Source organism: Panthera onca, chromosome B1 (genome assembly GCF_046562875.1).
Source record: "Panthera onca isolate mPanOnc1 chromosome B1, mPanOnc1 haplotype 2, whole genome shotgun sequence".
Lineage (NCBI taxonomy): Eukaryota > Metazoa > Chordata > Mammalia > Carnivora > Felidae > Panthera > Panthera onca.
In genome coordinates this window covers 19,775,708-19,789,514 of record NC_138342.1, presented here as the reverse complement: position 1 = coordinate 19,789,514, position 13,807 = coordinate 19,775,708, and the positions used below count along the sequence as shown (strand labels likewise).

The 13,807-nt window shown below is 41.3% G+C and overlaps 1 protein-coding gene across 1 annotated transcript in view; it reads left to right on the top strand.

Moving 5' to 3' along the window:
* Positions 1-394: 394 nt before the first annotated feature.
* Positions 395-13,807, top strand: part of DHX15 (DEAH-box helicase 15) — a 62,198-nt gene continuing 48,785 nt past the window's right edge. Inside the window, exons 1-3 of the mRNA XM_060655324.3 lie at positions 395-601; positions 7,637-8,072; positions 13,543-13,736. Coding sequence (XP_060511307.1) covers positions 531-601; positions 7,637-8,072; positions 13,543-13,736 — 701 coding nt within the window. The 5' untranslated portion in view covers positions 395-530. The remainder of the gene's footprint in view (positions 602-7,636; positions 8,073-13,542; positions 13,737-13,807) is intronic.

Below are 13,807 nucleotides of genomic sequence, written 5' to 3'. Positions count from 1 at the left end.
ATACTGGCTTCCAAATTTGGCTCTGCCCTGTTTTTGCTGTTATGATCTTGATTAGTTTCTTAACCTCTCATGGTGTCAGACTCCCCTAAAGCCAGGATAATGGAGACGGATAAAATTTCCTAAGCAGGACTAGACTGTCTCCTCTCTGAATTTCCCAAATCAGAAGGGCAGGAAGGCCATGGTACATACACCTCTGAGCAGCCGCACCGTTGGCGGACAGAGTTCTCAGGGGGGAGGAAGCCGCCGAGGCGGAAGGAGGGCGGGCCTGGGATTCCCGCCTACGATGCGTGCGCGCGCACCACGCACGCATGCACGCATAGCACGCACAGCACGCTGCGGAAGCGCGCGCGCAGGCCCAGCCCTCGCCGCCGCCGCCATTTTAGCTCCTGGTTCCGGCCGCACGGTGTAGGCTGTTGCAGCGGGAGGGGTGGGGGTCCTCCAGAGTTAAGTAGCTGCCCTCGACTGTACCAATACAGCCGCCAGCTTCTTTTTCTTCTTCCTTCAAATCCGCGCGCTTGCAGAGTCCGAAGATGTCCAAGCGGCACCGGTTGGACCTGGGGGAGGATTACCCCTCCGGCAAGAAGCGTGCGGGGACCGATGGGTAAGCCAGGCCGGGGGCGCGAGGCAGCGGCTCGGGCTTTGTTGGGGTCCCCGCGGAGAGCGGGCCAGGGCCGGCCTAGCCACGTCGGCCCTGGAGCCCGACCCTTTGTTTCCCTCTGGGCTTGGCTCACTAGCGGCGGGTCGGGGAAAGCGGCGCCACTCCCGGTGTTCGGCTGGGCAAGGGCGCGGGGAGATGTGTGGTGCGGCCGCCGCCCGGCCCAATCGGGAGGGTGGAGAGGCCTGCGTGGCCACGAGGGCGCCTCCTCCCCGGGCCGAGCCAAGCAAGAGTCACTTCGAGGGGAGCAGCCGGGAGGAACCGCGGACCTCGTGGCCTGGGTTCCCGGTTAAGGCCTGGAGAGGGTGGGGGAGGGCGCGGCGGGAGTATTCCCTTCCAAGGGCACCAGGTATTTCTCAGGCCGAGCGACCGCGGAGAGGACCTTGCGGGGGGGTGGGGGGCGGCTGGGTGCCCCGCAAGGAGAAACGCGGAGGCCAGAAAGTGAGGGAAGCGCGTGGATTCTTGTGTAGGTTGGGATGGGGGTGGCGGGAGTTGAGTGAGGCGTGCGGACGAGTTCTCGGGGGAAGGGAGAGTAGAGGGCCTGCGGGGGAAAGGAAAATGTGGAGTATACCTGATGGGCAGGAGGCCTGGTGGTTTGGAGCCACTGCATTTGTAGTTTGGCGGGAGAGCTTGTGTCTCGGTCCATTCAAACACTTCAAAGTAGATACTAGGCAAACTTCCGCTCTCTGCGTACGCTCCCGCCATCTCCTTTATTTCCTGCTTTGGCTAAAACTGGTTGTTGGGCATCCCTGGGATGGGAATTAGAAGGCATTTCCCCCCCCCCCCCCCCCCCAAGAAGTTCTCGTTTTCTGCCCCTCTGCTAGTAGCTTTCGAAACAGGCAGACACCTTTCAAAACGTTTTTAGTATTTATGGCAAAATGTCGCCCGTGGGGAGGTTGTTGGGGAGTTGAAATACAGACTCGTGATGTTTCCGATTGCTTTCCCTTCGCATTTTCTGAAAGCTACAGAGGAATTTAACAGTTGACTTTAGCAATTTCATCAAAATCGTTTCTTGTCCAGTGTGTGTTTTCATTCCTGAAGTTCAGAGATTTATTTGGATAACTCAGGCTAGAACACAAAAGTCTGAGTGTCCAAATACTTTTCACAATTTTATCCTTGCGTATGTGGAGAGAGCGTAAAGAATCACTGTCAAGCCATCTATATAACTTCTGTGAATTTTTGTCCGCCCAAAGTTCTTCATTTGGATTGGTTTCCAGGTGTCTGTTCAGTGTCTGGAGTATAAACCAGGGTAGGGTCTACTTTTTGATACCTTCCCCTGTTGAATGTGGAAAGCAGAAGTATGTAACATTTTAATCTTGTAATTTTTTTAGTTTTACAATGTTAGACATTCGTTTTCTCTATTTTTAGGCTGTTTTCTTTTTAGGATCTCTCCTCCCCTGCCCCCAGCAAAACTTTAGCACATTTGGGTTATAGTGTCACAGACTCCTTAGAGCTGGAAGTGACTTTGAAGAGTATAATCAGCTCCACTCAAGGGATGAGAGATGGAGACTCCGTTACGGTGGCTTGGGCTCTTAGTGTGTAGCTGGATCTGGAACCTTGGTCTTTTCATTCTCACTCTTGGCCATTTTCTTTACAGCACAGACCATGGCTGTAGTTAAGTCAATGCAGCCTATCCTAATGACATTTGTAACGGGTTGTAAAGTAGGGAGCACTTGGTTCTTGGTTCCTGTGAAGTAAAAATAAATTGCATCGCCTGGCTAAGATGCAACTGATGTCTCTCACAAGAGTTCACGTTGGAACAAAATACACTGGGATGCAGTGAATTCATCTATTCATATTTGTGTGTATGTGCACCATTTCAATGCTTTTCTTGAGATGAGTGGTTCCATGGTACATATAGAGCTGCTCCCTTTCTCTTGCAAAACAGATATGCTCCATAAAAATGTGGACGTTTTCGGGTCTGCGATGGTGACCCTATGATTCTCTTGGATGTTACAGGACATCTACCTGTCAGTGAAGGAGAGTTCTTTGGAATAAAGCCCAAGTTCTGAGATATTCTGGAGAGAAGTTTCTGTACGCATTTCTGTATCACTTCTCACAGAACTAATTTTCTTTAACAGTGGGTTACAATGTTTGATAGTGCTTGGGTTCCCCCCTCCCCCCCCAATTGGATAATTTTAAAAGTTAACTTGTGTTGACTGCTGTGGAGTCTTGAAGGGTTTTTTGTTTTTGGTCCTAATAGTTATTAGCAAGTGGTTTTATCTAAGGGAATAATAGGCTTGTCAGTCTTAACGAACTCCACTGCTGAAAATGGCTGGCCCATTTCCCCAGAGAAGGAAGGTAATTTGGTGGAAGATTTCATTTAGATTCAAGTTCCCAAACTGTATCTGGCATTATTTAGTCTTGCTGTATTTTATTTGGAGATCAAGTACAAAAGTTGAAGGTTTCTGTTACATAGTGACCTTATTACTGCTTTTTTCATCATCCCACGTTTTCTATAATAATATAAAATTATTACCAAAAAAGACAACTGAAGTATGGAGAAAACTTCATGAACATAGGGACATTATCCATTTTGATGTTTGTTTCAGAGATTACTTCCTTAAAAAAACATTTTTTTTTTTAACGTTTATTTTGTGTGAGATGGCATGAGTGGAGGAGGGTCAGAGAGAGAGGGAGACTGAGAATCCCAAGCAGGCTCTGCACTGTTAGTGCAGAGCCGGATGCGGGCGTGAACTCACGAATTGTGAGACGATGACCAGAGCTGAAGTCAAGACTCCGATGCTTAACCGACTGAGCCACCCAGGCCCCCCAGAAATTACTTCCTAATTGTGGACAAGTGAAACAAAACATGGGTAGAATACATAACTGTGCTCCCCAAAGGATTCTGGGTGCTTTGTATGTATAACCACATTTTCACTGCAGTCCTTTGATGAAAGTGAGGTTTTAAGTCACTTGCCCCAGGGAACAGAAGAAATGTCTATACTTAAAGATACAAAGAAAAGGCAGAAACTTCTCTGAAATCTTCATCCTCCTGTTTAACCCCTTGATGAGCATTGTATTTAGTCTTTGCATGGTTATTCACAAATATAAGTTGTAATATTTATTACCAGTGGGATGTTTCAATATTGGTTGTTTTTGCGTTTTGGTTTTTATTTACTAAGAAATGTGTCAAACAATAGAATAGATATACATTATCCTTTTCACTGGCTCTGTAATATTCTACTTGTAAAGGGGTATCATGACTTGTCTGCCCTGTTTCCTGTTTGTTGGTGTTTAGGTAGTTTCCCAGTCTTCATTATTTTACAAGTGAAAAGATTATTGATATGTATACATACATGTTTGTGCACTTCTATCCTTAGGAGAACTTCCAGAAGTGAGATTGCCAGATAAAAAAGAATGCTTATTTAAAGTATTCTGATTTTAATAATCCGTTGACATCTTACAAGCAGTTCTTGTTATTTCATGTGGAATTTTCACATGGTATTGTAAATTAAAAAACAAACTTTAATGATAAGCATATTTATTGGGCATTTACTGTGTTCAGGCACAATTTTAAGCACACTGCGTATATTATTTAATTTTTGCAATACTGCACAAGACATATGAGTAGCCACATTTTACAAAGAAGTAACTGTGGTCATACTGTTAGCTTAAGTGCTGAGCCAGGGCAGTGGCTCAGACATTTAAGAAACAAGTGCTTCACGACTGTGTCATACTGTGTCTACCTGCCAGTACCGTGGCTGTGTGATCAATAAGCACTGTTTTTTACTCAGGTTTTTAAACATTACTCTTATCTCAATGAGTAAATCTTTGTGCCAACAAAACTCCTGTATAATAAAAGTGCTTGTTTAAAAAAAGAAGACTGGGGCGCCTGGGTGGCTCAGTCGGTTGAGCGCCGACTTCGGCTCAGGTCACGATCTCGCGGTCCGTGAGTTCGAGCCCCGCATCGGGCCCCGGTGCTGACAGCTCAGAGCCCGGAGCCTGTTTCAGATTCTGTGTCTCCCTCTCTCTGACCCTCCCCCATTCATGCTCTGTCTCTCTCTGTCTCAAAAATAAATAAACGTTAAAAAAAAAAAAAAAAAAAAAGAAGACATGCATGTACTTGGTAGTCTACACATTATTTATGAAGCAGCGGGTTTGAGAGTCCTCCCTAGCTGACTTAATTTTTATCCTCCCTCCGCCATTGAAAGTAGGTAGTTTGAATCATAGGCAGCATTTCAAGATGATTGAATTTACCCTCTGCATCCTTCCTGTTGCTTTCTTTCTTTTTTAAATTACGTATATATACACACACACACATATGTGTGTGTGTGTGTGTGTGTGTGTGTGTATATATATATATGTATATATATGTATATATTTAATTTATTTTGAGAGAGACAGCACGGTAGGGGAGGAGCAGAGAGGAGGAGAGACAGAATCCCAAACAGGCTCTGTCCGCTCTGTCAGCACAGAGCCTGATGCAGGGCTTGAACTCACAAACCTTGAGATCAGGACCTGAGCTGATATCAAGAGTTGGACGCTTAACCGACTGAGCGGCCCAGGCGCCCCTCTTTTTAAAAATTTTTTAATGTTTGTTTATTTTTGAGAGAGGGACTGAGCACGAGTGGGGGAGGGGCGGGGGGGGGGAGACACAGAATCTGAAGCAGGCTGCAGGCTGTGAGCTGTCAGCACAGAGCCCAATGCGGGGCTCGAACCCACGGAGTGCGAGATCACTACCTGAGCCCAAGTTGGCCACCCAACCGACAGCCATCCAGGTGTCCCGCTTCCTGTTGCTTTCTTATTACTATTTTATTAATACTTCTCATTTTGCAGGTTAGTAAATTGAAGCTTATACCTTGCCAGTGGTGTCTTTACTTCCATATCTTAGCAGTTAAATCTTGTGTCCTTAGAGTGTATTTTATGCTTCCTATGCTATATTTATTTTTGGTAATGAAGTTTCTGATGAAATAGGCCCTCGAAAAACATTTTTGTATCGCTGTTAACAAGGTGATATGATTTACTTTGTCAGTCACTTTCCATCCCCCGTATTTTATAACTCTTGAAAGATTAGGTCCATATGTTAAGTGCCTGGTACTGTGCTAGGAGTATAGTGGAGTTCATTAAACTTCTATTTTTGTCCTGTGTCTCTTGTTGGTCAGGTAATGGTCTTCTGTCGCACCCTGCCCCCCACCTCTAGAGTACTAGAAACATGAATCCTTTGCATTTAGACCAGATCGTTCTTTAAAGGTTCTTTTATGTTCTGTGACCTTTTAGATACCTGGTCTTTGAACCATTCATGGCTACGGTGCTTCTCATTTTGCTGGGCATATTACTGTGTCAAAGTTACAAACTTTCCCATTTACATTCAGGGCAATATGCTTATTTAATTAATGAGCACCTGAGACCGGAGGCAGAATGCGAAAGCAAAGAAAGGATGGTTGATGGCATATTTCAAAGATAGGGTAGGGAGCTGCGTTCTGAGACTTAATTTTGTATGTTTACTAGGTTATCCTTGGGGTTCTTTTTCCCTTTGATTTTCTTTTTCTTTGTGCCAAATGGGATGAAAGGCTTCAGTCCAAGCTTGTTACCTCCTGTGATTCTGGAGGTGAACACTGGGATGGGAGAAGGGAGAATCGCTTTTCATGTATATATTTTGTATGTATATGAAAAGTATAAATGGGTATATGAAAGTATATATACATATGAAATGTGTGTATGTATGTTTGCACATAATAAAACTTTTCTGCCTATGTAAATTCCTGTGCAATTCAATTATATTTTAGGGAGGACGACATAAAATATAATTGGTCTCCTTTCTGTAGTTGGGAAACCATCCTAACTTGCTGGGTCTAGCATTTTAGCTGTATACTACCAAGGGATTTCTCTTGTCCTGCTGATGTGCTAGAGAATGAATGGTCCTTCCTGCTTGGCTACTGATAATTGGGGTATGGGAAATTTGTATGTCTTTTGTGTCTTATGGATAAGGGATAGTGATGTGTAAGTGGCTTGTCTTCTAGCTCTGTGTTGCTTCACTATTTCAAGTCTGGATCCAAACACCTTGTGGCCCGTTTGCTATAGGATTTGTTCTGAAGTAAACAGGATTAGTAGAATAAAGAAGCAGAGATTATTTAAAAAGTATTGTATTAGGAATCCTGTCTAGTAAATAGAAGTAGATACTAGAATTGAGTACTTAAAATTGACGTAGGTTTAATACAGTGGCCATCTGCAGAATTTTAACATTTTAAAAAAATTTACTGTTGTTCATTGGAGCTTGTTTTTATTGGCTATATTTCACTTGATGGATGACAAAAATATACATAGGCTTACAAAGTAATTTCAGTGTTTTGCAGTTGTTATAAAGGAGATCGTGTAGGAGTAAACAATGAAAACAAAATAATGAAAGTGTATTGATGTTAGTATTTCTTATAGAGCAAATATATGCTTATTAAACAATGTTGAGAACGTGCTGGAAAGTGTAACTTGGAAACAAACTCACCTACAGTCCTTTAATTTATATCCTGTTACATGAAAAGGAATTGTCTTTGAGTACAGAAATAGTTTTGAATTTTGAACATACTAGTCAATGCAGAAAATACCATTTCATGTAACATGAAGGAGAATCTGGGGAAGATTGTGGTATCATCCTCTTTTTGCTTTATTTACCTCTACCTTTTCCCCACCTTGCCCTCAGTTTTTAACTTCTGCTGTCCTATTTAAGAAGGGATTTTACCTTACTCGAGTCTGAGTTCTTGTGTTATCTCAGCTGGTGACTAACGGTTGTAGAAAGAGGCCGTCCCTTAACAAAATTTGAGGCCTCATCCTGGAGGGAAAGATGTTTATGGGTGAGGCATGGAGAATTCTTGATTATAAGGACTTTTTATTATCATTATTTCTGATACTTAAGTAATTCATTGAGTTTTTTACATTGGTTTTATACATTTGGTTGTTGGACATTTACTTTCTTTGTGACTGTAACATTGCCAAAAACATTTTGCGTAAAATTTCAGAATCTGAATTCTAAATTTTTGTTTTTAGGAAGGATCGAGATCGTGACCGGGATCGTGAAGATCGGTCTAAAGATCGAGACCGAGAACGTGATAGAGGAGATAGAGAGCGGGAGAGGGAAAAAGAAAAGGAGAAGGAATTGCGAGCTTCGACTAATGCTATGCTTATCAGTGCTGGATTACCACCTTTAAAAGCTTCCCATTCAGCTCACTCAACCCACTCTGCTCATTCAACACATTCGACACATTCTGCTCATTCAACACACACTGGACATGCAGGACACACATCACTTCCACAGTGCATTAATCCATTTACCAACTTACCCCATACTCCTCGATACTATGATATTTTAAAGAAACGGCTTCAGCTCCCTGTTTGGGAATACAAGGATAGGTTTACAGATATTCTGGTTAGACATCAGTCCTTTGTACTGGTTGGTGAGACTGGGTCTGGTAAAACAACACAGGTGAGTTATCGTATACCATGGTATATACTGTATTGATGTTTACCGTTACTAAATGTTGCTTATTTGATTCTGGTCGTCCTTCCCATTGTCTGTCTGGTAGAACATCCTGAAGAATAATAGCTGCTTTGATGGTTAGCACTTTTCAGTGACACAGAGAGTGGGAATCCGGTAGGGAACGCCTGTTTTCCTGAGTCTAGAGGAAAATAGCAGTGCTGTTTTGTTAATATTAAGTATGGCAGAACGATGCTTTCCCACCACTTTGATCCTGGGGTAGTGCAAATTTGGAGGTACAAGTTTTGTCCATTGATTGAGTGTAGAGATTTGATCCATTGGGGCGGTTTTGTTTTTGCTATTCTCGTTTGTTTCTTTGTTTTGATTTGTAATTGTTTTGAACCATGTGAGGGTTATCTATGCTTAAAAAAAAAAATGGAATGGCTAAATTAAAGTCTGTTTCCCCGTGCATGACCTCCATCCATCTAGTTACATCCTCCCCCCTGTGTACATAGAAGTAAACACTAGTATCTTGTTAGTAATATGTCTGGGATATTTTTCAAAAATGGATGAGCCATTGTTTACTGGAGCCACGTTATAGACCCCATGCTGCTTCTAATGGTTTTCATGAGCAAGTAGATCCATATCCAAGTAGAGTATACTACTGAATATGAAATTTTACAAATCTGATAGGTAAAAAATGGCATTTCAGTGTAATTTTTAAAAATAATTTAAAGTTTATTTTGAGAGACTGAGAGATGGTGAGCAGGGGAGGGGCAGAGAAAGAGAGAGAGAGAGAATCCCAAACAGGCTCTGCAGGGTCAGTGCAGAGCCTGATAACGGGGCTTAAACTCATGAAACTGTGAGATCATGATCTGAGCCGAAATCAAGACTTGGATGCATAACCCACTGAGCCACCCAGGCACCCCTGAGTGTAATTTTTCATTTGCGTTTCCTTGCTGTGAGTGAAGTGTTAATCATATTTTCATATGCTTGACTTAAAAGTTTTTAAGATACTACAAAAGTAGTCGTCCCTGGCCATTGTAGAAAATGTGGAAAATCCAGGGAGTACTGAAACGAATTTAATAAATTCATAAATTGTTATGTTGTGTTTCCTGGTGGCTTGTTTTCCACGTTTATATACCTGTGATACATGTATAGAATTAAGCATACTGCATATGCGATTACCATCTATTTTTATTTTATTTCTATTTTTTTTAAGTTTACTTATTTTGAGAGAGACAGTGCGAGTGGGGAGGGGCAGAGAGAGAGAGGGAGAGGGAGAATCCCAAGCACGCTCCACGCTGCCAGCACAGAGCCCAATGCAGGACTCGAACCCATGAAATGGAGAGATCATGACCTGAGCCGAAATCAAGAGTCCGGATGCTTAACTGACAAAGCCACCCAGGTGCACCTCCCCACCGCCCGCCCCATTTTTTTATTTTATTTTTTTAAAGTTACATATGCTACAAACCTATCAATTTGGGTATATCATGGAGACATTTTGAAGGCTACAGTGGCAACCAGAATAGGAAGCTTTTAAAGACTGAGCCTTTAAGGTGCACCTGGGTGGCTCAGTTGGTTGGGGATCCGACTTCAGCTCAGGTCATGATCTCACAGCTTGTGGGTTTGAGCCCCACGTCGGGCTCTGCACTGACAGCTCATAGCCCAGAGCCTGCTTCGGATTCTGTGTCTCCCGCTCTCTCTGGCCTTCCCCGTTCATGCTCTCTGTGTCTCAAAAATAAACATTAAAAAAAAAAAAAGTTACATACGCTACAAACCTATCGATTTGGGTATATCACGGAAACATTTTGAAGGCTACAATGGGAACTGGAATAGGAAGCTTTTGAAGACTGAGCCTTTAAAATGATTTTTCTTAATAAGTGAAAGAAAACTTCTTGTGGTGATATTAGGAATTGAAACTGATTTCAGTTTCACTATTACCTTGTGAAAATTTGAATAATGTGTGAAAAGATATAATAACTCTAAACTTCTTAGTATAGTATTTTGAAGAATTACTTCAACTGGTTTATCTAGTTTGCATAGTGTTAATTTATCTGTTTAGTTAACAGTTGGATAAAGCTAGGCACTGTGTCCTATGTATGTATTACCTCACTTAAGTGTTTCAACAACCCTACAAGGAAGTTAATCACCATTTTACAGATGAGCAAAATGAGCCTTAGACTCATAACAATCTTAGAGATATAGTGGGTTGCCCTAAGTTACGTAATAGATATTTAGGTGGGCTCAGTATTTAAAACTATTCCTTTGTTCTAGCCAAAGTTATATTTATTTCATGCTGCTATTTTGTGGTCTTCCGTGGTTAACCTTAATTCAGAGATGAGTTTATTTAGGAGCAATTAATGTAGAAGAACATCAGTTTGAAACAAAAGGTTTGTGATTATTTGGATTAATATTTATGGGTTTTTTTTGTTTTTGTGTACTTACAATGGCAGGGCATTTGGGGGATTCAAAGGGAAGCTGAAAGCTTGAATAATGAGTTGCATCCAAATGCTTTTTTCACATAATCCTATTAAAAACTTTGTCTCGAAACCACTAAGAGTAGTCAGCCATTTTTGGTTATCTTTTTGTGCCTGTCAGAAAAGGAAATCCTCGAAGCAAAATCTAAACTATCGACTCTTAACTTTTGACTAAGACTCCTAATAAAGTCACTTTGCATTGCAACTTGCTACGTTCCTACTATATCCATATATAAGAGACTAAAGCTAGTTCTTTCAGTCCACGGGACCGCATGAACAAGGGCACAAGTTCAGAGAGGAGAAAGCTTTGTATACCCTGGCCAGCACATAGGGTGTGTGTGAAGAGGCAGGTGAGATGAACAGCAGGCTGAGAGCCTTAATGTATCATACTGTAGATGGGGGAGCCATTAGAGCATTTCACTGGAGGAGAATGATAAGAATTTTTACAACAATGTTCTGTCTTTGAGAATGTTGATGACAGAATCTGTAGGAGGTAATCACAAAAATTCGACTGGATAAGGTGGTAGAATGGAGAATGACAGGTGGATTGGAGTTAGGATGTTAATACTGCTGAGGGGACATGGGAGGAATTAATAAGTATTTGGAGGAAGGGGAGAAATGGTTTTGGTTTTGAACTTCTTGAATTTGTGATATCAATGGACTGCTTCTCAGGTGGAAATGACCACAAGGTTAGGTATGGGAACTGTCATTAGGATTGTTATTTGGTGTATTCTAGGTAATGTTAGAAGTCCGAGGAGAATGAGACCAATCAGGATAATGTGTAAAATAAGACTAGAGGGTTGAGGATCGGTTTTTAGGAAGGTAGCCTCAAATGGAAGGGCAGAAGCTGAAAAGAAGGGTTGGAGCCAGTTTGAAGCCTGGTTTGAAGAAGCCTGTACCCTGCATATTTCCGTTCCTGCTTCCCTTCTTAATGCTGTTCTTAGAACTATGAATAGATGGCATTGACTGCGCCGTTTTCCAAATACTGTCTGGGAACCCTTGAAGGTCCTTGAAACTCTTTCTAAGGTCCTGGGAATTTCTGAGTTTACTTCCAGTGAAAAAAAATAATGGCAACACATCCAGAATTGAAGCCCATTAGAGAATAAAACTCTTCTAGTAAGCCAGACATTAGACATCTGCAAAAATGCAGGAACAATGTACTCTTGCTAATTTTTTCTTTTTTCTTTGGAAGATGTAATTATTTTTCGTAGAAAATGTTTGTGTTAGTATAGAGTGGGCTTTTATTGTTAGGAATTAATAGTCTAACAATTTTTCAGTTTTAATTTCCTAATATAGTAAATCTATTAGTTTGGTATCCTTGGTTATTTTAAGGGTATAAAGAGGTTTTGAGATCAGAAGTTCAGAAATTGCTATATTAGTCAAAACTTTATATTTTGTTTTTAAAGTGGGAGTAAGTTATCCATTTCACTGGAGTAAATTTAAAAATCTTCTGAACATTCTTGCCTTCAGAATTCAGAATTAGTTTTAAATAGCTTTAACTGAATGGCAAATGTTCCTTTGAATTTCATTTTGTTTGGTCTTATAAAGTACATGTTTTTGCCTATGTAAGAAGCTTGATGAAATGAGATAAATCTATAAAACTTTGCTAGAAAGCCACTTAAACTTTGGTTTGTGGGTTTACAGACGTAGAGAGGAGACCCTTCTGTTTTAGGGTAGTATTTATTTCTGTTCATTTCAAATCCTTTAAAGATACATATTGTTAAAAAATTCTTAGGTTGCAAAGTCACCCTTCCCCTGTCAGATATTTGTCGGTGAAAACAGTTATCCCCAAATTGCAGAAGTAACCTAACTAAAATACAGTAATGGTACAGCAACCTATATACAGGTGTCCTTGTACAGATCCTGTACCAAAAAAACCCACACGTGGGTTTTCTCTAGCATCAGAGTTTGTTAGGCTTTTGGATGCTTTTATGGACACCCATCATGAACTTACAGCAGTAGATTCCCATTTCTCGTAGTGATCACTTAGATTTTTTCCGTGGTTTTTACGCAGGTAAGTGAATGAAGAGCCATGAAATTCGAGGTTCTATTAGGTTCTATTGATAATGGAACAAGGAGGAAATGCACTGTCACCATGGCAGCCATCCAGCTTGCACTTGGTGTTTTTGGTGATTTTTCTGGCTTCTCCAGGTGCTGTTGAATTTGAGATTGACAATTACTGTAATTGACTTTTAAGATGGCACCTAAGGTGTTGGTATTGTGCCTCCTCTCCTGGAGGCAGAAGGATAGCTTACAAACCAAATTTGAATGGACTTACAAGGCACATAGCTCTATAACTACAAGAGGATGTGATTTCTATTTTTACCTGCATTTTGTAATTCATTAAGAATTTAATTAATAGTTTCTTAGAATAATTTTGGAAACTCACATTTGTTACAAAGTAGAATTTTTCTGTATTTTTTTTATTAAAAAAATTTTTTTAATGTTATTTATTTATTTATTTATTATTATTATTTTTTAATGTTATTTATTTTTGAGAGAGAGACAGAGTGCAAGCAGGGGAGGGGCAGAGAGAGAGAGGGAGACACAGAATCCAAAGCAAGCTCCAGGTTACAGAGCCCGACGTGGGGCTCGAACTCACGAACCGTGAGATCATGACCTGAGCTGAAGTCAGACACTCAACTGACTGAGCCACCCAGGTGACCCTAAAGTAGAATGTTTCATGGGTTGAGTTTCTTTCCAGTGTATAGAGAAATGCTTAATGATGGAACAGTTGATGTTAGAGAGCGTACTCCGCACAGCCTCGGGGGACCTAGCCCGTTCAGGAGTACAGTTATGTCATATCAGTGTTATGTAGGACTCCTCCTTGGCCTAGAGAGCTCACAGAGCTCATGCTGTAAGTTTGAGTCTTAATAATTTGTGGTGTGCCTGACTGAATTTTGTTTTACATGATCGGAATGCAATAAAATACGACATGTTAAGTATACCTAATATGCAGGCAGAGTAGAATTTAATTTAAATGTGAAATTATTTGATAGATTCCACAGTGGTGTGTGGAGTACATGCGATCATTACCAGGACCCAAGAGAGGAGTTGCCTGTACCCAACCCAGGAGAGTGGCTGCAATGAGTGTGGCTCAGAGAGTTGCTGATGAAATGGATGTGATGTTGGGCCAGGAAGTTGGTTACTCCATTCGATTTGAAGACTGCAGTAGTGCAAAAACCATTCTTAAGTAAGTACTATCTTTAAAAATGGCTACTTTGTTTCTCTCCTTTCAGTTTTCTGCCACTAGACAGGGGACTT